This window comes from Vicugna pacos, unplaced genomic scaffold (assembly GCF_048564905.1).
Source record: "Vicugna pacos unplaced genomic scaffold, VicPac4 scaffold_21, whole genome shotgun sequence".
In the NCBI taxonomy this organism is placed as follows: Eukaryota; Metazoa; Chordata; class Mammalia; order Artiodactyla; family Camelidae; genus Vicugna; species Vicugna pacos.
Genome location: NW_027328742.1, coordinates 14,496,283 through 14,522,785, shown reverse-complemented (window position 1 = coordinate 14,522,785; position 26,503 = coordinate 14,496,283). Strand labels below are relative to the sequence as shown.

Genomic DNA, 26,503 nt, shown 5'->3' with positions numbered 1-26,503 from the left:
TCCAAACTCAACTTACAATTTAGTTGCTTACTCATGTCTCCACATTAATATTGAATAGTGGCTCAACATGACCCAAATCTGATTTGCTCATGACCTCCTTAAATGTATTCCAAGTATAGCATTCCCTGTCTCAAGCCAGTGACAGCTCTCCACTCATATTTGTCCAAATAAAATTAAACATAAATAAATAAATACTAGAGAAATCATTCTTTCTTCTTTCCCACACACTCTATAACCAGTCTCTAAGATAATTATATTGTCCCTACCTTCAAGATATCTATATCAAGAATCCAACAACCTCCTACCACCTCCATTCCTATCGTGAAGGCTCAAGCCAACATCATCTTCCACCTACATAACTACAATAGTCTTTTGACTGATCTTTCTATCCCTAAACTTGGCTAAAATATTATCCTGTAAAATACCACTTTTAAAAATTTACAGCCATTTTATAAAGCTCTACTTTATGCATAATATACAAATACAATTTTTATATGTAACAAACATATAAATTGACATAAATTGAATATTAGCCTATACGATATATATGATCCTATATGTATGTGTATGTGTATACATATGTGTTTGTGTATATGTAGATAAAGGCTGAAAATTGCAGTCATTTTCTCAACGGGTGCATAAAAAGCATAAAATAATTTGCTCTTACACGCACACATGCCAGGTATTTTGGCGCTCCTTCTGCACAAAATTAATTAAATTTTCCTGCTTTATACACACACACAAATTCATACCACATATACATATATTCGCACACATATGCATGTATTCATATATGTATGTGTATGCACATGTTGAATATTTGAAAAAAAATCATCTGTTATTAGTCATCCTAAATTTCTCTCTTCTAAAAAATCCAGGTTAGTTCAGTTGATACTATTAAATTCAGTGTTTCAAACATATTGCAATTAAGATATTTAATCTTAATTACTTGAATGTTTTTTGAGTCCTCCTGGAAAATTCTATACCTCAACACTTTGAAATAAATTAAATCATCTTACCTTTTGTCCTTAAAACAATATTCCCAAAGTAGTGGTGTCTATTTAGTTTAGTTTTATTTTTTGGGTATTGGAGGAATACAAGTTTTCTTCCTTACAATGTGAAATTCATAGCTTTGATGAAAATGGAAGTGGCATCACATATTCAGCTGTGGTAGAATTAAGGCATAGTTATGAAATTAAGCATGAGTAAAAGGAGTAGAAACAATGCTGCTTCTGAATCTGAGGCAGAAGGTCAGCCTATTAAGTTTGTGACAATGCTCTTGAGATTTAATCATCTCTGCAAAACAGGAAAAAGTCTGAAGCTTGAAATGTGCTAATCCAAAATTAAGACATTCATTTATTTTTCACTCAGATAATTGAACTACATTCTCCTCAATGAACCATCTATACTCTGGGGAGTAACTTAGGCATTGAGAGAAATACAAAATCACTTTTACAGTCTTGAACCTCCATTGTGCACAACATTGAATTAAATGGTACAGGATTGATTAGATCCTGCCTCTAAATTTCAGAATTGCACTTAAAATAAAATGTCTACTCCTTTCTATTAGAATATAATTCACATCACACTCATTAATTCATTCAACAAATATTTAGTGAATGTGTTTTATGTAGCAGAAGCATCCTTGGTATTGATAGAGTAGTCAACAAAGTCAATCTTGTTTATTTCTTCATGCAGTTTTCAGTCTGGGGTGGGGGAAAGCAGCTATTACAAAGTGATATGAAAAAAATAAAGTCCAAGGCCTATTTATCAGCTTTCTTTATTATTCCTTTTGTAAACCAAACAGGGTCTTGCCTCAGGGCCTTTGTATTCACTGTAATTATACATGTAAGGCTCTTCCACAGACATTCATGTGATGCTCACCCTACTCAGGCCTTGCTCAAGTATCATTTCCACAGTGAGCTCATCTCTGACACAACCAGTCCCTATTCTCTTGCCTGCTTTAACTTCTTTAAAGCACCACTCACATCCATGTCACACACACACACACACATAAATGCCTATGCACACATAAACACAAATTAAGTACAATGATGTCTTCCTCATTTGAATACAGGTTTCATGAAATGAGAAACTTTGTTTTCTCACCTGTATATCTTCAGTTTGTATTACATGCTGATTTTTCCACTAATAGTTTGTTGTTGTTGTTGTTGTTGAGTGGAGTGGGGAGGTGTCTGGATCAAGGTGGCAGAGTAGGAAGATGCTGAGCTCACATCCTTCCACAGACACACCAAAACTACAACCACAGCAAAACACCTGTCTCTGAGAACGACCCGAAGACCAACAGAGCAGACTGCCTACAACTAAGGATATGGAGAAAAGGCTACATGGAGATGGGTGGAAATGGCAGAGTCATGGTCTGGTCAGAACCCACACTCTGGTGTGGAGACCCAGAAGCAGGAGTGACATCACAACCTCAAAGGTCCAGTCTGAGGGGTGAGGGGTCTGGGACTTACATCTGGCTCCCCAGCATGGGGGCCCTACACTAGGAAGATGAGCCACCATAACATCTGTCTTTGAAAACCAGCAGGGCTGAGGTCTGGGAGAGCCAGAGAGCTGTGGGAAACTGAAATTTCATTCTTGAAGGGCTTGCAACAAACTCACTACTAAGTCCCAGTACAGAGGCAGCAGCTTGAAAAGTGTCAGAGACACATGAGAAGAAGATCCATTGATTAATTTTACAATATGTGCCAGAGGGGCAGGGATCTAGTGAAACTTTCCCTAGTAATGAAAGTGCTAGTTGGCACCTATTTTTTTTCTCTCCCTCCACCTACCTGGCTCAGTGCTGGCAGGACTGTTTCTGTCACTCTCCATCAACCTAACCAACAACACACACCCTTCCCCAGCATTCTCCTGAGGACCAGCTCACTCAAGCCCCCTACCATGGACAGGTTCTCTAATCCAGCTTCTGTTCCACCCCAGCTTGCAGGCAGCCCCATCCAGTACTAGCACCCTTCTTGGCTCCCATCCTGTCTCACCCACAGGTAACCCCACCCAGCACTGGCTCCCACCCAAAGATCAGCAATAGAAATTGGAATACTAAGGGTTTTCTCTAACTGCACTAAGTAGCTTAAGCGGAGGACATGGAGAAGTTAACGATTAAGTTTAACTGGTTGGGATTCAATCAGATACATACATGAAGAAAATGTAGAACCATGGAATGGAAAGAGATTGAGAATGAGTCATTATATAATGGACCATGGAATCTCAGTTGGGCAATCAATGAAATGTGGATATAGGAATAATGACAAAATATCACCTTTTCCTTTTTTAGATTGGTGAATAAGAAACATTTAAAGGATAGATATTATACTGGAAGAGTTAGAATAAAAGGGAGCAGGGAGGAAGGTGCCAGCCATGATAGTTTTGAATATCTTTGAGAGAAACCATGGTTAGTAGTTGACAGAGGAAGCTGTAGGGAGACCAGAAAACTGTTCTGGGTGGATAGGATGAGTTATCTCTTCCTTTGTATTCTCTCAGAAGTTTTTCAGGGATGAGGTGGTCTTACCTGGAGCATGTGGCGCACTAGTGTTCTCTGCTCTTGTCTTCTGTAGATAGTGGGGTGAACAGAAATAGGAAATAGACATTTACCTGATTCCAAATCATTATTTAGTCCTTCTTCAGTATGCCATACTATCAAAGAAGTCTTTTTTTTCCCATTGCTGTAAGATTGACAGCCCCCAGCTTTATAATAATAAGCTATAGATAGATAAGTTAATTTGATAAATGTTTATTGAAAACTATCTAAACTTTGACAAGGCTAGACATAAAATTTTAAAGTGCTTTAACTTTGAGATCACTACCCTCAAAATATTCCAATTCACAAAGTCAGTAAAATATTCCCCTGCTATTGGTGTGGTATCCATGTTACTATAAGACCCAGTAACACTCTTTCTTGTGTATTGTTTGGTACTCCTGACATTCATGTGAGGGGAATAGTGTCACTATTTATAATGGATGCTGAGATACAGTGTCCAGATTTGCCTTTCAGGGTTGAAGTATTTATTCCCCCAGCTTCTAAGTGTATTGGCAACTGATATCTCACAGCTGAGTTCCACTCGGAGTAATCTTTGCTGCATGGAATTGTCATGCCCAAGACTGTACCCCCTTCCAGTGGGGGACCCGTATCCAAAACTGGTCATTGTGGCATTACAAATACCTGGCCCCTTTTTGACAATTTGGAATATATCTAAAGGATCATCTCAACCCCAGAGTTCTATGTGGAATTGGCTAGGTACTCTGTTGTGACTTCATCACAATTCAACTTCTACCCAACCCTGATTTTCCTACTCCCTTACACATACTATTCCTGGGAACACTTTCCAATCAACTCCCTGCATGCAAGTATCTGTCTCACAGTCTGTTTGCCCAGGTCCCAATCAAAGACACCAATATTTGTAAATAACAAAACTGAGAGTGAAAAAAGCCAAATATTGGCATTGAGACTTAGGCCCAGGTCAGCCAATTCCAAGTATTGATACTTTACCAGACACCATGCCCCCCACTATGTTGATTCATCCTATAAGTCCATGAATACACATTTAAGACACCAAGAGATTAAGAAGCATACCTCACTTTAAACAATCTACCTTAACACAGAAAAACAGCTTAAGCAATCTGACGATACAATTAATATGAAAACATATTTTCTTCTACGTAACAAGGTGATGTGTAATATGGCTTTACAGTATCTGTTTCTGTAAGATCTTCTGAAGGGCCCCTTTCACATCCTTATTTTTCAAACTGTAGATTAGAGGATTTAGCATAGGGATCACTACTGTATAAAAGACAGAGACAATCTTGTCCTGCTCCATTGAGTAGCTAGATGTAGGGCGCAAGTACATGAAGAGAATTGTCCCAAAGAATATGGTGACAGCCATGAGGTGAGAGGCACAGGTGGAGAAGGCCGCTTTCTGCCTACCCTCTAATGAGGGCATCCTCAAGATGGCAATGAGGATACACAGGTAGGAAACAAGGACAATCACAACACAACTGATGACATTAAAACTGGAGAAAGCCATGGTCACGATGCCATTGATGTGGGTGTCAGAGCAAGAGAGTTTGAGCAGGGGTGGAGAGTCACAGTAGAAGTGGTTGATCTTACTGGAGCCACAAAAGGATAATCTAAAAGTTATTCCCGTGTGTATGGCTGCATTCCCAAAGCCTGCTAGGAATGAGGTAGTCACTAGCAAGGAGCAGATTCTCCCAGACATGAGAACTGGATACAGCAGAGGGTTCCAAATGGCTGCATAGCGGTCATATGCCATCATGGCTAACAGGAAGCATTCAGTCCCCAAGAAGGAGCCAAAGAAGTAAAACTGGGCAGCACATCCATTAAAAGAAATGATCTTATTTTCAGACATGAGGTTCACAAGCATCTTAGGAGTAACAGAAGAAGAGTAAGAGACATCAACAAAGGAGAGGCTGCTGAGAAAGAAGTACATGGGGGTGTGGAGACAGGGATCAATCTTAATTAGCACAATCATCCCCAAATTACCCACCATGGTTGCCGTATAGATGAACAGAAACAATCCAAAGAGGACAACTTGTAGATCTGGATTGTCTGAGAGTCCTAAGAGGATAAATTCTGTCACTTCTGTTTGATTCTCACCTTGGATCTCTTTCATATGCCTGATCATCTGAGCTGCAGTAAGAGAGAAGATGGAACATGGCATTTGGTCAGATGGATACATGACAGAGCTATAAACATCATTTTACTGGTATGTACACATGCAAATTCTAACAGAAGAGAGCAAAGTGAAAAACTTACTATGAAGTGTGTTGGACTTGATGCCAAGTCAAAAGACATGAAAAGACAGTTGAGTTCTAGGTTTGTTGCACACTAAGAAATGACCTTGACATGAGTGACTTAATATCCATTAACCAAGGTCACTTCTGGCATTAACTATTTATTGGGTAATTGCAGGAACTTATCCTTTAGATGCATCATTATTTATGATAAATAAATTAAGTGATATATTAATATACCATTTAGACACAACTTCTAGAAAAAAAAAGATCAAAATGTATTCAGGCCACTGATTATTCCTCCACACTACTAATGGAATGTATACAAAATATTGAAAGTTAGTAAAATTAATAAACATCACTAAACAATAATAAGTCACTAAACTAAATAATAATAATAATAATAATAATAATAATAATAATAATAATAATAATAATAATAAAGAAGTTTGAACTTCCTGGGCCTGGGAGAAATTTTAAAAACTGAAGTCCAAGCCAGAAGACAGTTCCCATACAGCTAGCATGGCTCTGACCCTACCCTAATTTCCCAGTATCAGCATTTACAGAAAAAAAAAAGTTAAATAAATATTGAGCATTTTGGATAGTTGCCTTCAATATCTAGAGAATCAAGTTGTAAGAATGAGTAGACATCCCACATGAAAGTAATAGATCAGATACAGCAATGAAAACTCCTACGTAACACCCAGATTCACAGAATCACCACAGAACCAGAACACATCACCACCAGCATGTGGAATATTCCACTGTATTCATTCTGGGGAATAATTTTACACTAGGTTGTCTAACTGGAACTAGAATTCACCCCTTGCAGAGTGTAATGAAGTGAAATCATGGACTAAAGAAAAAAGAAAGATACAAGGAAAAAGATGAAAGAATGAAAGAAAGAAAGGATGGAGGGAGGAAAGGAGGGAGGAGGGAGAAAAGAAGGAAGGAAGGAAGGAAGGAAGGAAGGAAGGAAGGAAGGAAGGAAGGAAGGAAGGAAGGAAGGAAGGAAGGAAAATCAAAATAGATGTCCAGCTTAGATCTCTCAAGTAAAATTTAGGCAACAGCTCCAGGGGAGTTCTTCTCCATTTCCAGCCTAACTCCCTACCTCAATGACCTCAAATTATTAAACAGTAGATAAAATGGTGCTAATCTAGCTGCAAAATTATAGCTTAAAGTATTAAATCATTTATCATTTACAGCAGGAATTAATTTGATACTGTCTCAAATTTAAATGTGGGATCAAAGTAACCCACTATGTGGGCTAACATCGGAGCTAAAGGATCTACTGAGCACAGTTGGGGCGAAGGCTCACAGACACTGCCACACACAGAAGTGCCTATCCGCACTCTGCTCCACCTGCTTCCCCCTTGGGTAGGGGCTAAGTGCCCTCACCAGCAACAGAACCTGGCATGTTTGTACAGTGTTACAGTACTTTTCAAAGTGTCATTGCACTCATTATCTAATCTAGGCCTCACCACAGACCAGTGAGGGGGATACACATGGGTCCAGGAGTGTTAATAAGATGACCTTCTGTTAGGGGAGGTCAATGAAGTAGAGGAGCGAATCAGCGGTGAACCCTGGGTGTCTATTATTTTTAACATTTTTTATTGATTTATAATCATTTTACAATGTTGTGTCAAATTCCAGTGTTCAGCACAATTTCTCAGTCATACATGGACATATACACACTCATTGTCACATTTTTTTCTCTGTGAGCTACCATAACATTTTGAACCCTGGGTGTCTTGATGCCACATTATTTGTTCCCCAACACTACCTTGTCTCCCTTCAGATTTCCCTGGACAGAGGTGCAGCCTAGTCCTCTTCCTTGGAAAACGCTTGCTGTTTGAATTTCAAAGAAGAGCAGAAAGAATTAGAAAAAAGAAATAGATCTTTTCCTCTCATCTTCAACCAGAAAATTTCCCTCTGAGTACCTTTCTCTCAGAAATAGTAAAAAGAATAAAATGCCCCAGACATTGCGTGTGTGCTAGACACACAAAGAAAGGCGAAGATGGGTAACAATAACAAGTACTGAACTGTGCTGAGCATTTCCCATGTTCCATAATCACCATGTTAAGTATTCTTCCTGCACTGTTTTATTTAAATCCTATGAGATAAGAAGTGTTGTAGTCCTCTTTGTGCACATGGGAGATGGGAGGCACAAAAGATTGGTGACTTTTGCCCAAAGTCCCAGAGATCACCTACAGATGTATAGCCAGCCAATGCAACACTTGAGGTGATTTATAAGGACCCCATCAGTGATGGATGTGAGCACTAATGCACAGAGCAATGGATATTGTAATTCTCAGAACCTTATTGATGCACTAGAACACACTTAGTTACACTGGGAGAAATCCATACACCTCCTGAAGAGAAAATACAGTTACAGTGGTTGAAAACTGTCTTTCTCAGAACTCACATTCATTAGATAGTATTTTTAGCAAAACACCACTTGTTTTACATCTAGTGCTGTGGATTACATGCTTTCATCTTTCCTCTATGCTAGCAAATGCATTTCCTGTTTTCTCTGAAACATTCCCCTTCCCCAGCCTGAGACTTTGCAGTCAAGCCTCTAGTCCAGAGATCCTTCAACTGGGTTGTCAATTTCTAGGAGTTTTTGAAAATATTAGTGAGATTTCCTGAGAATTGCTGGTGTTGAAAAGGTCTTGAAATCATATTATTTATTGATCCTTATAATCTTCCTAATGACAAATAAAATTTAATTAATAAAAATGGACAGAATATTTAACATACTTTCTTAGCCATTCGGTATTCTTGGAACTTTGGGTCTATGGGTAGATTGCAGAAATTAACAGGATATTAAATTTTTCCTCAGGTCAGTAAATTACATGGACAGAAGTTTTTATATCATCTTCTTACCTTTGATCCTTTTGCTTGTTCTTGTCTAAGGCTTAAATTCATAAAAAAAAAGCAGAAAAAGAAAAACAAATGTTTTTCTTAGAGGAGGCAGTCACTCTAATTCTCCCAGGTTAAGCAACAGGCAGAGTTGGAATGGACTTTAGACATCATTTGTTACAGAGGTAAGAAAACTGAAATGCTTTATACCTTCCCTGTCATAAGAGAGTTGCACCTGCATTCAGCAGAGATTGAGTTTTTTCTCCTTCATTTTTCCTTAAACTTTCCCAATCTGTTATGTCATGGTAAACACAATTCAAAACACAGAAAACATTGCTGCGGTACAGCTGTGATATTGTTTGTGGTTATTTCCGGTTGCAGAGGCTCTGGACCAGTGTCTGGAGTGGGCATCCTGACTTATTTTAAGTAGGAGGCACTTCTTGTTCTTTGGTCTCTGTGGACTTCATCCCTCACGTCACCTCATTTTGATCTACTTGTTTTTGTTTCCCTCTGAATCTAAGGAAAACACATGTCTTTCCATATTTCTCTCCTTTACCCTCAGGACACCTGGGCCCAGTGGAAAAATGAATTTTCAGTCCCATATTCCAAACAATTATTTAATGTTCATTTTCTGTCTCTTCTAATAGTTGGTGGCCTGGTCCCCTTAGATGCATTGAAAGAATCAAAAGCAGAGCAGGTTTGCTCAGCCTTTGGTCTTGCCTTCTCTAAGGACTTCGAGTACAGATGAGAAGTTATGCTGCCTGAATCACAGTGAGGGGCAAACTGGAGGGGATGCAGGGATGTAGCAAGGACAAGGACAGACTTGGTCTTCAGTCCTGGCTCCATGCCTCTCTGGTTGTGTGTCTTTAGATAGCGCACTAAATCTCTTTGTGCCTTAGGTTCTTCATTTCTGTGTGAGAGTACTGACACCTGCTTCACAGGGTGACTCCGTAGGTAAATCAAAGAACATGCATCATTGCATCAAATGAGTATAGATAGATGATTAATAAATAAGACTTCCCTCCACCCTGAGTCTCCTCCATACTGTCCAGAGTAAGGAAGAGTCATCAGCCAATGAAGTCTAGATGGAGACTTACAAGCTTTCCTGTTGCCTAAATACATCTTCCATTCAAGAGGTACAGGGTCTGAGACAAATTGATCATCATCTAATGAGCATTTGTATTATCTGTGCCACTTTGAGAAGACACTCTGATTTGTCTCTCAGTACAGTGTAATAAGTTTGCACTAAATTCTGGGGGACACAAAAGCTTGATTTGTCTCTAGCAATTCAGACAAAATTCACATTATTTTAATGCTTAACCACTTGCTTTTTAAAATTTTTAAAATTTTTTTTTGTATTTTGGAGGGAAAATACATTAGGCTCTTCTGAACACAGAGTATGAAACATGATTGGCAAATAGTGAATTTTATTTAATAAGCAAATAAATATCCTTCCTCAATTAAGAGTGAATTAGTTGTTACATAGGAACAAACTGATATTATTCTTATTATAGCCATGAGACCCCTGTAAAAAAGGAAACAAATTGGGGTGGGCCCTGATTTACTGGTGCAAAGTATGTAAGGATGCTTATAATTAAAGCAGTGTATTACTGATAAATCAATTTTACAGAATTGGTGAAAGGACAAGGAACAGAATAGAAAAATACAGATATAGACCCAATAAAATGAAATGAAAACCCAATATATGATAATAGCATCTCAAAACTGTGGGGAAAGGAAACTTTTTAACAACAATTGCTGATAGCCTTATAGAAAAAGAGAAAACTTGATATTTTCTACTTATTAGACCCTGTAAAATTTCAATGAGTTATGATTTTAAAAATTTAAAAACATTTAATAGCACAAGAACTAGGAGAAAACATGGTGTAGTCCTTTGTAAACAGAAGCATAATTTAACAATACATAACAGTTATTTTTCATTTTATCTTGTCAAATACACCGATTTTTAAATTTAATTGCATCTGAATACAGTATAAATAGGACTCAAAATCTAGAAATAGTAAAATTGAAAATGATAAATTTGACAAAAATAAAGGGAAGGAAGGTAAAGAAAGGAGTGAGGGAAGAAGAGAGGGAAGGAAGGAGGAAAGGAGAGGAAGAATGAGAAAGGAAGGGAGGGAGGAAGGAAGAAAGAAAAAAAGAAAATTATTTCATGGTAAGAAATTTCTTAGCAAAATCAAAAGACAAATGATAAACTGTGGAAAACTCACGCCTTATATACTAGACAAACAGAACATGTCTCCAATATATAAAGAATATCTAAAAACTAATAAATAAAAGAATCTGTGAATAAATCAAAATACAGAAGGGATATGCCCTGGGAAAAAATGGATACAAGACATGAATAAACATTTCACAAAAGTAGAAATGCAAATGGCTCTTAAATATATGAAAATATGTTCACCCTTTCTATCAGCCAGGATCCAATCAGGAAACAGAAAAACCACACAGTAATTATATCAGGTAAAATTTAACATAAACATTTATTACCTGGTAATGGGATTAACTACTATTGAGTGATCAAGAAAAGTCTAAAGTATACAGGAAGAATGGATACAAAGGTCAGCCACTACCTCTGGAGCTGAGGCAGCACATGAAGATAGGAACAGACTTGGAAGAGGCCCCCATCTCCAAGGCTTCTTTGGACATGGTTGTGCTGGGTATGCCTATGGCTCACTATGTGGCCAAGACACTCTCTGGCTGGGTCTACTGATCAAGAAATATCTCAGTAGGCTTACACTGAAACTATCAGTGAATGGTTTCCCGCCAACTCTTACTGGAAATCCACCCCTGTGGTGCTAATGAAACTTGATGGGAAACTACTTGCGGGAGTGCTGGTCAACCTTGATGAATGGTGCACACCACTGAGTATCACATATGCTGCTGGCTACCACACATCATCCAGCCACAGGAAAGAACATAACAGTATCAAAAAGAGAGGCTTTTTATCCAGCAGAGTTCCTCCAGCATTCTCTGCTGACTAGCATAGTACTGTCCAGCTGAAGAAGGGGAAATGTTCATAGTATGAGGTCCAATATCAACAAAGCAAAGCAGAGATGGATGGTTTTGGAGCTGAGAGACCAAAAATTTATGCTGGCATGATATTATTCCTAATAAGAAAAAAATATTAATATGACTACCCTGAGAGGATACTTTCTAAGATTTTTTAAATTGAAGTATAGTTGATTTCAATGTTGTGTTAATTTCTGGTGTATAGCATAGTGATTCAATTATACATATGTAATCCTTTTCATATTCTTTTTCATTATATGCTATTACAATGTATTGAGTATACTTTCCTGTACTATAGAGTAGGGCCTTGTTGTTGTTGTTTTTCTATTTTACGTATAGCAGTTAATATCTGCAAATCCCAAACTCCCAATTTATCCTTCCCCACCCACTTCCTCCCAATAACCATAAGCTTGTTTTCTATGTCTGTGAGTCTGCTTCTGTTTTGTAAATAAGTTCATTTGTCTCACTTTTTAAATTCCACATATAAATGATATCATTTGGTATTTGTCTTTGTCTGACTTACTTCACTTAGTATGATAATCTCTAGGCTCATCCATGTTGCTGCAAAATGGCATTATTTCATTTTTTATGGCTGAATAATTTTCCACTGTGGAAAAACATTCCATTTTATGGCCAAGTAATATTCCAATATTTCATATCTTCTTTATCCAGTCATTTGTTAATGGACATTTAGGTTGTTTCCATGTCTTGGCTATTGTAAATAGTGTTGCTATGAAAATTAGGGTGCATGTACCTTTATAAAAATTTGAGTTTTCTCCAGATATATGCCCAGGATTGCTAGATCATATGGTAAGTCTATTTTTTAGTTTTTAAGGAATCTCTGTACTATTTTCCATAATGGCCACACCAAATGACATTCCCACCAACAATGTAGGAGGGTTCCCTTGCTTCCACAGCCCCCCAAGCATTTATCATTTGTGGACTTTTTAATGATGGCCATTCTGACTGATGTGAGGTGATACTTCATTGTAGTTTTGATTTGCATTTCCATGATAATTAGCAATATGGAGCATTTTTTCATGTGCCTATTGGCCATTTGTATGTCTTAACTGGTGAAATGTTTATTTAGGTCTTCTGGCCATTTTTGGAATGTTTTTTTTTTCTTGCTCTTGTTGATATTAAGTTGTGTGAGCTGTTTGTATATTCTGGAAATTAAGCCCATGTCAGTTGCATCACTTGCAAATATTTTCTCCCATTCCATAGACTGTCTTTTCCTTTTGTTTATAGTCTCCTTTGCTGTGCAAACATTTATAAGCTTGATTAAGTACCATTTCTTTAGTTTTGCTTTTATCTCTATTGCCTTGGTAGGCTGAGGAGAACACTGCTATGATTTATATAAGAGAATGTTTTGCCTATATTCTCTTCTAGGAGGTTTATGATGTCTTGTCTTATGTTGATGTCTTTAAGTCATGTTGAGTTTATTTATTTTGCCAACTCTTAGATTGGCAAATATAGATAGATAGTGAACTAGAGAGAGAATAGATAGATAAATTTAGATGAGAAAGAATTACAAACATTTGGCAACAAACTTTATGGAAGAGTGTGGGGAAATGGGCACTCTCATACATTGCCAGGGGAAAACTATAATATTACTAAAATTGCACATTAAATTTCCCTTTCATCTAACAACCCCACTTCTAAGAGCCCACTCACTTAATGTGCTGGTAAAAGTAGGAAAAAACATATGCATTAGGCTATTTATTGTTGCATTATTTTCTTCCAATAGCAAAAGATCAGAACCAACTCAAATGTCTGTCAACAGGATGCTTGATAAATAGGCAATGGTACAGCCACACAATTGATTACTACAAAGCTGAAGATATGAGACAATAATATTTATTTTAAATCAAAGTTTGACTTAAAACAAATTTTATTAGTAAGAAAATATGTAAATATTACTAGAAATTAATTTCTCATCATAAAATGAGATTTGAGAATAAAATTAAAGAAGCTATATTAGAAAACAAGATTCAACTATATACTGTCTACAAGAGTTCCTTAAGGACACACACAGGCTAAATGTGAAGAAATGGAAAAGTATTACAAAGATTTTTTATTAGCATTTTGATTTTATTTTTAATGTTTTCTCCTTGGATAAAAATTTATCTCAGGTCAAATAGAATTTCCAAATTAAGTGGCTTTTAAAAAAATTGTGTAGGCAATAAGACTCTTAAAACCACTAATTTTCCTTTTTCTTTATACAATGGAGAGCTGAAATAAATTTATATGCCATCTCTTGAAATTAAAAAAGAATTAAAGAATGTAATCATGTTTTTGGCATTTGAATTTTATCTTTCTTTCATCCTGCTTTCTTTGTTTTGTTTGTGACTATATACCAGGGGTAAAAAAATGGAAGTGTCTGGAGAGCTGCCCTAGATCTATTCCTGGGTAGGAATCTTTGCCTTATGAGTGGCAGTCTTCTCGCCCTTCTTATCAAAGGAAATGCAGCATGAGCACTGTACTCAGACAGATGAGTGTTTACATTCTGAAACTATTAATGTAAGTTGTGTGCCCTGGAAAAGTTAAACAATTATTACATATTCACTTAACCTATAAATCAATGAGTCATTCACTTCATCTGAAACCAGAGGCAATAATGTTATCATCAGAAGATTCAGTTGATCACATGTGGAAAGTACCCCACAAAGCCTTTGGTGAATAAATGTCCTTTAAAAAAATAATAAGTTATTTTCATGGAGCCCCAGTTGTTCCTTTTCCTGCCCACCAAATCAGCCTCTCAAAAAAGATCAGTCTCACTAGTTTTTTATGTTAAGTTTCAGTCCCTTATGCCAGATTCTCTCTGGTTAAAACAGAATTTAACTTAAATGTCCATCAACAGATGACTGGATGAAGAAGTTGTGGTATATTTATAAAATGGAATACTGCTCAGCATAAAAAATGATAAAACAATGCCATTTGCAGCAACATGGATGGACCTGGAGATTGTCATTCTAAATGAAGTAAGCCAGAAAGAGAAAGAAAAATACCATATGATATCACTCATATGTGGAATATAAAAAAATATATATATATGTATATATACTATGAACTCATCTACAAAACAGAAACAGACTTGCAGACATAATAAACTATCTTATGGTTACTGGAGAAAAGGGGTGGGAAGGGATAAATTTGGGAGTTTGAGATTTACATATGTTAGCCATTATATATAAAAATAGATTTTTAAAAAGTTTCTTCTGTATAACACAGGGAACTATGTTCAATATCTTGTAATAAACTTTAATAAAAATATGAAAATGGATATATGTATGTATATGCATGACTGGGACAATGTGCTGTACACCAGAAATTGACACATCATAATTGACTGTATTTCAAATAAAAAAATAGAGTGGCCATTCCATATAACATGGGAAGTATCATCATCCTCTTTGAAAAGACTTCAGGCATCAGCAACCAGACCTTTCTAAACTGCCATTAAAATCACACCATGAAGGCAGATTTGGGCTTGTGAAAATAATGCATGCAACACTCATTACTGACTCCACCATCACAACTAGAGAGGGAGAAAAGAATTCCCTTGTGTTTGCTTCTTTTATCATTAATGTTGAAGAAAGTGAGAGTGAAATTCCTTAGGGGATGACAGTTCATTAAATCCTTGAGTCTCCTGTGAGTGTAGAAGTCATTTCATTACATTTTCTCAGGGGATGATTTGTGACTCTGAAGCTTAAATGCCTCCCACAAACAGAAGCAAAGGTGGGATGAGCAAGTGGCTCAGAGACAACTACTAGAGTGATTGACTGTCTTTGGATTCTTCTCAGAATATTTGTTCAGCACAGCACATTAAGAGAAGAGGAGACATTTGACCTCTCCCTAAAGGTGAAAAACAGGTCAGTATTTGGGCCAGAAAGAGAAAGAGACATGACCTACTGGCAGTGGAGCATTATACTACCCAGTGCTCCTTTGGGCATGGATTTCCTTGGCACCAGGCTCATACCATCTTAAAATTTCAAAAAGAGTCATTGACCATGGGCTTGGCTTTTGGGTGTCTCATTATAAGTCAAAATTCAAAAAAATGCTAGAATTGGAAATTATTATAGAGTGTTCATTTTCCCATTCATTTCATAGACAAGGAAGCTTCATCTCACATAGCAGTTCATCAAGTTGGAACAATTAATTTGTAGGAAAAATGGTACTATAATCAGGATTCCACACTCTTATAATCCCAGTATTCTTTTCATATAAACATGCAAAAGCAAATAATACATAGAAATCTAAAATATATTTGCCTATATTTGCTTCTGTAAGACAATGCTTTTGCTGGTCTTTTTTAAATATTAGAGTTTATTATTAACCATGAATGCTTATTTAATCACTGTTTGACCATTTCCTCAAGAGTTGTATCAGTTGAACTTTAGTTACATGAAACTATAAAGAAAAATACAGAAGTTTTATTTTCTCTTCTTTTGTCTTAACTGCTTTGATTTTGAATTTTTCTAGCCTCATCTCTACTTGTTTTATTATTCAATGGAAATGCTACAGAATTAAGGTCATACCTTTCCTAAAGGTTAAGTCAGTCCATGAAACATCACCTTTATGAAATAAGCATTGAATCTTTTTATTTCAGGGAGTCATGAGTACACACTCATCTACTGAATTAAATCACTTTCACTTACACACAACTGCCAAATGCATTAGCACTTAACACAACTCATTAACTTCACACCATATATGTGTGTATATGTGTGTGTGTGTGTGTGTGTGGAGAGAGAGAGAGAGAGAGAGAAAGAGACAGAATAAATATGTATGTATAATCTAACCATTTTTCATAAAGTTATTAACCTTAATTAACAAATGAAAAAAACCAAGACCCCAAGAAGGTAAGTAGTGTGCTAGAAATTAATAGCAGAAAGTAGCAAGACCTGGATTTGTTTGTTCACTATAAGAGAAAACGAGCTGGGTGCTTTACAATTGGTGAAACACCTTCTCACATACTTCCTCACTTAACTGGAACATTGAATCTACAAGGGAGGAAAGAATGGTTTTCTAATCACATTTTCCAATTGAATGGAATGAATAGATCAGCACATTCTCAGCCCTGGATCAGTCCTAACTCCCTGGGCTGTGTTCTTACCAGGCATCTCACCCTCCTGTAACTGCTATAGCCGGGTATCACCCTTGTGTTTTGAATCTTGATGTCTAGATCTGTTTCCTCATTTATAAAACTATGAATCTGGACTAAAGGAGTATTTCCAGTGTCAACAACAGGATTATTTTCCTTCTTGCTAAAGTGGAAGTACAAGTTGATAGGGGAAGGACTATGGTAGATACTTTTTATATTTTTTCATAGTGAGTTATTTTTATATTCCTATGTGAAGCAGTTGGATGGTGGGGAAGAACACTTTGCTATAGATGAAACTGGCAGCTTCTGATTCCATTGCTTGTTCTGCAACTAACTCATTGTGTGACTTTGTGAGTTATCTCAGCCTGTTTTTGTTTCCTCATTAATATGACCTATGAAATAATGTATGCAATCACATGTGGTAAGAATGAGCTGAAATGAAGTGGAGATAAGTAGTTTGTTCTTTTCTAACAGCTTTATTGAGGTATAACTGATGTACAATACATCGTTTATATTTAAAGAATAAAATTTAATATATTTTAATACATATATATGCCCATGAAACCATCATCACAATCAACATAGTAAACTAATCCACCTTCCCTCAAAGTTTCCTTATGCCCCTTGGTAATCCCTTCCTCCTTCTCTTTCCACACACCTGTACCCAGGCAATCATTGATCTACTATTTATCACTAATGAATAGCATGCAGTTTCTAGATTTTTAGAAATGAAATCACATAAGGTACTCCTGTTTTGAGTTTCATCCATTGTGTTGCAAGTATCAACTGTCAAGAGGTTTCCAAAGTGTTTGCACTATTTTACATTCCCACTAACAGGGATGAAATTTTCAGTCCTTCCATTTTCTTGTCAACGATCAGTATGACCCACATGTTTTTAATTTTAACCATTCTAATAAATGTGTAGGAAAAGCTCAGTTAGCAATAACCATTCTAATAAAATTGTAACAATAAATTTAATTTGTGTGCTCCTAATACAAATGACTAGAGCATTTTCATACATTTATTAGTCATTCAAACATCTTCTTTGGTGAAGTGTCTGTTTAAACATTTGGCCCATTCTTTTGGGGTTATTTTCTTATTATTAAATTTTAAATTTTTTCTATATTGTGGGTACAAGTTCTTTATGAGAACTGTATTTTTTCAAATAATTTTTCCATGGTTTGTTTTTTCATTCTCTGTTTCCTAATTGACCTAAGGTATGATGGAATGATGCACACATTCACAACATATTAAAAAAGAATTGAATAGGGATAAATATAAGTACTTTACAAATTATAAACTTTCAGACAAATGTATGGTTTTGATTACTCATTTTTAGAGCAGCTTCTCTGTTGCAGCTGCTTGTGTTCTGTGCAGAAACTTAAGGATGGGGGCACTACTATCAATCATCCCAGGATTTAAGATAGCCACACCCCCATGAAAGATGCATTATACTACTCTGCTTTCTTGTCTTTCTCAAGCAGTAAACCAATTAGAGAAGAGACAGCATGACCTCATTCATCATGAAAGGTACTAAAGAGTTTTAGAGATAAAAGACTCAGGATTCACCACACTTTCTAATGGGTGTCATATATGAGTAGAAATTGACCAGGTTCAAAATCACTCAGTCATATTATGAATTCCTAAAAACATCCCTGATGTCACATTATGGAGAAAGTAAAGGGCTTAATAGACAGGTGTGGAGTGGTCAGTCCTGAAACAGTCCAGAGATTTAGCCTTCAGGTTTTTTAAAAATATAATCTAATGTGTAAATCTATATGCTGTGTGAAAAACAAGAAATTAGGGTAGGACTTTCCATTTTCATTAACTATGAACCAAGTAGTCTATGTCTTAATTGAAAGAGCAGTTGCCTCAGAATAAGGAAGATCTTTGAATCCCACTTCTGTATCTCTACTCACTGACCTTATTGCTAAAGGACTACTTTTTTTTCCCTAATTTATTGTTGTATCCAGTCAATAAACAAAACACTTTAAATCTGTTTAGGTTCTTACCACAATCATTAGATGTATGTATTATTCTCATTTTAAAGATAATAAAACTGACATATAGAAAAGTCAACAACAAACTTGTCAAAGTTAAGTAGTAAACCAAAAACTGACCCAGGGGCTGCACTCTCCACTCTGACTTATGACAAAATTCAGGCTTTGGACTATTTAGAAAGAAGCCCTCACTCAGATTCTGGTCTCTCTTTCTGTAGGACCTTGGGCAAGTTACTTAATCTCTATAAGCCTTAATTTCATCTTACAAATGGGAATAACTTACTTTTTAACATTTTTCAAATGATATGCTGTAATCCTTGTAAAGAATCTGTCACATAAGAGATATTTAATAAACAGTAGCTCCTTCTATTTTTCTTTCATTTACATCTTAACTATCTGTCATCTTGGGTCAATGTGTTGTCATAAAATGAGGAAGCCATTTTTTCCCCATGTAATTGGTTTTAGAAGCACAAATATCAACTTGAAATGACAAGAGAAAAAATGGATGGAAGTTGGATCATGTTAGTCTTTGTCCCAGTCCTGCCAGTAATCATGTCGGATAAGTCCCATAATGTCTCTGTACTTTAATCTATTCATCAATGAAATAAGGGCTATTATTTACACCTCATCTATCCTTTGGATTTGCTCAAATAAGTGGTAAATAAATGTCTGATGTTTGAAAAGGCCTGAATTCTCCTTTATACATTAAAAACTTTAGCAAGTACTAAAAACATAGCAAAAGCAGACATTTCAATCATACTCTATAATAGACTGCAAAAATCTTATGAACTGCTGTTTTCTCTAATCAGAAACGAGTTGGTAACTACTGCACTAGGAGTTATAATAGGCAAAAATCAGTGCAGATGTGGTTAAGATGGAAGGGATCAGAATGAGAAAAAGCTGAAATTAAATTCTGCTTCTTCCACACACAAGAAAAATCTCAGGTGACTTTTTTTAAACAATCTGTGTTTAAGACTTAAGACTTGGTGGGTAGATTTGTAGATGTAGATGTACATATCAATGCAGATATAGATGTTCTGTCTTTACTGAGTTGACATGCATAGGGAGATAAATTAAATGCATATATCATGTATTACAGGAAAACAAAACAATAAATACGAGAAGAGGACTGCAGACAAAGTGCTGTGGGAAGTCACACCTTAAAGGCAGCACCTCCTTTTGGGAGATCAGGGAATTTTATGGAGGAGGGGGCATGTGAGTTGTTTTTGAAGAAAGATCCAGAAATTAAACAGGAAAGCAAACCAATAGGGAATGACAGAAGGAAGAAACATAGTGAAGAAAGGTACAGAGGCTGGAAACCATGGGACTGTTCCATGGGCCATTTTGGCCAGCTGTCCAGTGGGAAGGTTTGATGGCAAAGCTGGAATGTAGCTCAAGATCTGGCACCAATTTAAGGACAAGGGAATTTGTAACTTGGAGTGTAGGGAGTTTATCACTCATGAATTCTGGAGAAGATACCTCTTTGCTCCCTGAAGTCCTGTCACATATCCATCCACAGAAAGACCTTTGGAGAAACCAGTGTAGCAACACAGCCTTTAGGTGGGTAAATCCAAGTAGACATTGGCTACTTCAGATAGGTTTAGTGGCATAAGATGGTATGCTTTTCTTAATAAAACTTGAATAAAACTCTTACCTTTAGCCATAATTATGTGTGGTCTTCTCCCAGGGGAGGAATGTAAGCTGAAGTCTCTCCCTTCAGTATCTGCCATAGAGAGGCTACCTGGAATAATTAGGGTCTAAGATTCCTTGTCCTATTCCACAGTTACCCCTATTCCCTAACACAGAAGCTATAAAATTGCCAAAGTCCTTTGCTTGGCATTCCAAGTCCTCTTCCTTAAACACCACGTGGTATTATTTCTCCCTGATCTCTTTGTGCAACAAATTCTCCTATAAAGCTATTTCTTGAATGGCCCTGACATTTTTCTACCTCTGTATTTTTACCAGTTCTCTCCTCTTTCTACTCCCTGCTTCCCTGATTATCCCAACTCCATGTCTCAGAACATCCAAACTTGGCTCTTCCTTCAAGGACCAGCTAAATACTACTCCTCCAGACACCCTCTTTCTCTGACCTACTGGGCTGGTAAAAAAACTTACTCTTCTGAACAGCAAAATCATTTCATTTGTAACTTTCTTTTGATTGTGTGTGGATGTTATAGTTATGCACATACACGTGTAAATGCCTAAAATGCAGACACTGTGTGAGATGTACCTGGTGTCCCTCTCACAACAGCAAACTCATAATGAACACTTAAAGAAGTTTGTGAAAAGAAAGGAGTGAGATGAAATGTTTGGTGTCCAGATTGCTTCAAACAGTCAGACACCAAAAATGTGCAGCCAGTGAGGGGCTTTGGAAGCAGGTGTGTTGGTATCTGTGTGTTTAGCTCTGTTAGAGCAAAGTTAGTTAGTGAGAATAATGAGCCTTATTCTGGAGACTGGAATGGGAGCCCATGATGAAATCAACACCATGAATGCCACCCATAGATGACATGTGAAATTCTACATTTTCAGTTTCATCTTAGTCATTTCCTCCCACATCCCACCTCCCAGAAGTTCAAGTTACGTCGAGCTCAAGTACACCTTAAACTTCCTCCCTTTGCATACTTTTGCTTACATGAGTCTATGCTTCAAACACCACTAACCCACCTAGAAAACACTTGCTTCTGCTTTATGTCACAAATCAACCATCACTTCTAGAAATCATTCCTGAACTCACTTTCTGGGTTTTCCCATCTGCAGAATGGTACCAGTAATGCCTACAGTGTGGGATTTCTGTGAGAACTAAGCAAGAGTGTTACCATGGCCAATGGCCCCCCTTGCTCAGGAGTTTTTGCCCATTGTCCTGGGATAAGTATCAGCAGTGCTACATTTCACTCTCAAAAGTGCTCTAATCCAGATATTAAAATATGAGAAAATCCTAAGGAGTGTATTTAAGCACTTTGGGGCTTAATTAATGGCAGCTGTCCTTTGGGCTAGATTCACATGTAAATCCACTATAACATTAAAACATACACCCCTTATGAGTATGATAGCTCACTTCTGCTGAGTCCTAGTCCAGTGTTCTGTAAAACAGGGAAGTGTGCAACATGGTAGAAAGTGGCAGGCACAACTAGAACTGGGGAAGTGATTAGGGAAGCTCTGTAAGTGTCTGGCCCATGGCTGTGTTCAGCATGATGTTTTGATTAGTCAGAATTTAGACGGTGTTGTGCTGTGAAGCACTTGATGGAAGACTCACATTGCCTGTGACTGTGGTGAGCTGATTCACAGCAAGTTCAAATAGCCTAAAAAAGGCACTATTATAGGAATAAATGAAGGCAAGAGGTAAAACAGATGATAGCAAAGAAGCAGTTCAGCTTTCCAATTATGCTGCAAGAATGGTACTAATGAGGAATAATTAGCTTCACCAGGACTTTCTTCCTTTTCAATATTTTACAATCCTCATACTTATTAACTGGAATGCTGAATTAATGTTTTTCACTTTAAAGGGAAAGACACCCATTAGGAAAGCTGGTAACATAATGTATGGTTGTAGTGTTTTTTATATCCTCTATACCTACAATGATGACATTACAACGTTTCAATATTGCATTATTGACCTTAAAATTAATCAGCCATGTCCAAAAAGTGAAAGCAACTTCTGAAGAAATTCTGACAGGTTTATAATATATAAACTTTATCATCAATTCATAATAACTCTATTCTAGAGAGGATAGAGATGTCTAGATAAAGATAGATGATTGATTGCTTGCTTTTTACATTTTAAGTCAATTCTAAACCAGTGATGTCTACATTACTTATCTCATTAAGGAGACTTCACATATGTATTTGCTGATTGTATACAACCTTTGTATGCAGTTAGAAGAAATGGTGGCATTTAACTGTTGGATATCTGCAAAAGGGGAAATATGATTTTTATTTTATCTAAATCATGAAATAAACAAGTGAGAAAATTTTAGGAATTGCTTATGTCTTATGTAATAATTTAGTCAAAGGCCATATTTAAGTTTATTAGGTAGACTAATCTGAAGTTATATTTTGCTATTCTCTTAATTTGAAGAATAACTCTTTACTAAAGGTACCACTGGTTGAAAAGCTTCAAAACAGAGGACATATTTCTTTCCACACATTTGTGACACATATATGTATATCTGTCTCCCACACAGCATCCAGGAAAACCTCTCAAAAACATAAGTGGTGTCATACCACCCTTCTTTATAACGCTTACACTTTGCGGAGAGTACATCCCTGCTCCTGACCATAAGCAGCTTTGCCCTGCATAGTCCGTCTCATGTCTGCCTCTCCAGCCACATCTCCTGTTTCTCAATAGTTTCCTTTATTCCCTCAAATGAACAAACCATCTCACATTTCCAGTCTTTGTCCACAACCATGCTCCAAACAGAAGCTCTTCTCGATCTGACTCCTACCTCTCCTTCCTTTGTGTGCAGCCTCCTCAGAGAAGGTCATCTTTCCTATTATTGTCTGTCACCACCCCTTGATAATCATGTCCCTTAATCCATTATCACAATTTGTCAATGGAAGTGTGTATAGTATATGTATATTACAAATATCTATATATAAAGAAATTATTTCTATTTTATTTAAAGTTCTATTCTATAGCCCTTCAACAATATGTAGTGAATGAATTAGTTAATCTATTAATCCTTGACCAAATCTTCCATTTCTAATCATTGCTATCCCCCGTCCATACAATCAGCCTAAGACCACCAGGAATAAGCCTATAAGTCACATAAAATCAGATTTATTAATCCATTGCAAAGAAAAATACCACACACTAGGATTTGGGGGGAGGGTGGAGTTAAGATAAAATTTAAATGAAGCAACATTTTGAGAGATTCATTGCAAAGCAGGGCTATGTATAAAGGGGTCAAAATTAGGTTTAAACCACAAAGTAGATGCAGGGTCCTGTCTCCTCGGAAACTACAAAACTAAGATTGATGCAGTATGTTGCAACCAAAGACCCCTATCTGAAGTTCTGCACCTGAGTTGAAAGTTGAGAATGCTTCTCCCCACCAAAGTGTTTTACATCCTTCAAGCAGGAGTAAGATGTTTCTTCTTACTGATATAATTTGGAGCAATTAATTTCAAAGAGTCTGTGATTTTAGAGAACCAAGATTTCTCAAGGAGTGAGAAATTAGTAGTCACTCAATAAAGGATGCTTTTTCTGAAATTTATGGTTTGCCCTTGGGGGAGACATGTTTCTTGTTGAGTCTGCAGCTGGAACCAAGTGTCTTTTATGAATGATAGGGCAGATGTTGACTGTCCCAGCCACTTTTTATTCTATCATTTCATATTGGAAAGTCCATTATCTTAGGTTAACAGTTAACCTCAGCATCACACTAAGAGGTCTCATGTCCTCTGTTTTACAACAGCTCTCCTTAAAGCTCCTTTTACATCTTGGTTCTTTAGACTGTAGATCAAGGGGTTGAGCATGGGTGTGACCACAGTATAGAACACCTTGGTGATCTTGCCCCCAGTCCTGGAGGACTTCGACTGGGGTCTCATGTACATGAAGATGGCAGTTCCATAGAATAAGGCCACCACTGTCAGATGAGAAGCACAGGTGGATAGTGCCTTGTGCCTCCCAGAGGCTGATCAAATCCTGAGGACTGATTGAAGGATTCTGGTATAGGAAACAGCAATGAAGAGAAAAGGAATGAAGACAATGATGACACTGAAGATAAAGACAACCATCTCAGTAACTGAGGTGTCAGTGCAAGCCAACCTCAGGATGGAAAGAACTTCATAAAAAAATTGATTCAGAACATTGGGCCCACAGTAGGGCAAACTCAAGGTGAGGATGTTGATGACCATGGAACTCAGGAAACTACTGGACCAAGAAATGGCTGCCAACTGGATGCAGGTGCTCTGGTCCATAATGAGAGTATAATGAAGGGGATGACAAATAGCTACATATCTGTCATAAGCCATGACACCAAGAAGAACACATTCAATCATTCCAAAGGAGAGGGAGAAGAACATCTGAGTATCACAGCTGGAGAAGAGGATTGTCCTTTTCCCCACCATGTTGGACAGAATTTGTAAGACATTGGTGGATGTATAGCAGATGTCCAGAAAGGATAAATTAGTGAGGAAGAAGTACATGGGGGTTTGGAGAAATGGTTCTATCTGGATAATAATGATAATAATAACATTCCCCACCACTGTTAACAAATAGTAGAACAATAACATAATAAAAAGAATGAGCTTTATCGTTGGCTGAAATGAGAGCCCCAGTAACACAAATTCAGTCACAGTGAAGTTTGTTTTTATCAGATTCATTTCTTGGTCACCTCCCTCTCATAGAACCATTCACTCACCTAAAGAAAAAAAAATCAAATGCCCTATACATCACAGTGTTGAAAATTCAAGATAAAAATAACATAGCAAGGAGATTATATCTTGAGTATCTGAGTTGTACTACAAGCAGAAAGCTTTCCATCTGCTATTGAAGGGGATATTCTAAAAGAATATTCAAACTCAAACACTGATTAAGTTAAACAGATATTCTAGCCTTTACTCTGAGGGGAGGCCCTCTTGGCTGCTCATAATCTTTTCAAATCATATGCAGTCTTCAAAGCCTTGCTCACGCTCACCTATTCAGAAAGATCTGATTATGTTTTTGTTCGACACCCAACACAGAACAACTCAAGTAAAAGCCAAAAAAGACACTGTTTGATGTGCTGTTCATGAACTTAAAAATAAAGGCCAGAAGAGGCTTGCGCTCCTGTATCACCCTGATGCAATTTTCTGCTTTCTAGTATTTAGACATGCTGAAACCCTAAGAACAAAGACTGTGCACACCAACAGCAAAACCCGTGATGGGTCACACTAAGTGCCGATTCTCCCAGCTTCACAACTTCCATGCAATAGGGGTCGTTGATGATTTTATTATATTTACAATAAGGATAATGATAGAACCAATTTTTTTGAGGGTGAAATTGAATAGTGTGTATAAAGAATTTAAGGCAATGCTTACACGTAGGGAACAACCCACAAATAACAACTATTATTATAGCCCTAGTAACACACAGTATTGCTACACTTAGCCAGAATTCACTTCTCTGATAAAAACCATTTCAGAGAAAAAAGATCATTAAAAAAGATCCAGACAAGTTACCAGGTCTAGTCATTGAGCACGTCTTAGACCCCACCCTGTGCCTGCTTATTTAGTTTAGGGGCAGAGTTAACGTGTTTGGTTAACTGGCTTTCAGCAGATGAAAGCAGGAAATTAGAAAGACATGGGGTGAGGAAGAGCCCTGGAGGCAGTCAGAGCTGTAAGAGCAAAAAGAAGCTGCCAATCTTTCATCCATTCATTTGTCCATTCTTTTTCTTTCTTTCTTTCTTTTTTCTTTCTTTCTTCCTTTCAAAAACTATATTTTTGGTAATCTAGTATGTACCAGATGCTGGGCTCTTCTGATAAACACAACAGACATTTTGATACTCTCATAAACCTCACAGTCCATGGAAAGTTGTGATGAAGGAAGCATTCTGATTCCTGAAGGAACAGGGACTCTTAGGAAGAAGACATTTGAAGAACCAAGTAGGTGCAGGTCATGAAAAAGACTACTTCATGCAAAGCATCATTTTTCAAATACTATTAATATGCATACAATATATTTTAGAGAGCTTCCTTATCTTTTGACTTAAACAGGGATTTTTGAATCAAATAAATCATGAACTGGTGAACTAAGTAATC

General features: G+C 36.9%; 1 protein-coding gene and 1 pseudogene across 1 annotated transcript; both read right to left on the bottom strand.

Annotated features, from left to right (window-relative positions):
- Nucleotides 1-4,703: 4,703 nt before the first annotated feature.
- LOC140694511 (olfactory receptor 5AP2-like) lies at nt 4,704-5,660 on the bottom strand. The gene has a single exon (XM_072957724.1). The coding sequence runs from the start codon at nt 5,658-5,660 to the stop codon at nt 4,704-4,706; it is 957 nt and encodes a 318-aa protein (XP_072813825.1).
- Nucleotides 5,661-24,153: 18,493 nt separating this feature from the next.
- LOC140685345 (olfactory receptor 2G3-like) lies at nt 24,154-25,086 on the bottom strand (annotated as a pseudogene).
- Between the last annotated feature and the right edge of the window lie 1,417 nt (nt 25,087-26,503).

Excerpts from the sequence above, each read along its gene's own strand:
- LOC140694511 (XM_072957724.1), bottom strand. The coding sequence starts at position 5,660 with ATGATCAGGCATATGAAAGAGATCCAAGGTGAGAATCAAACAGAAGTG.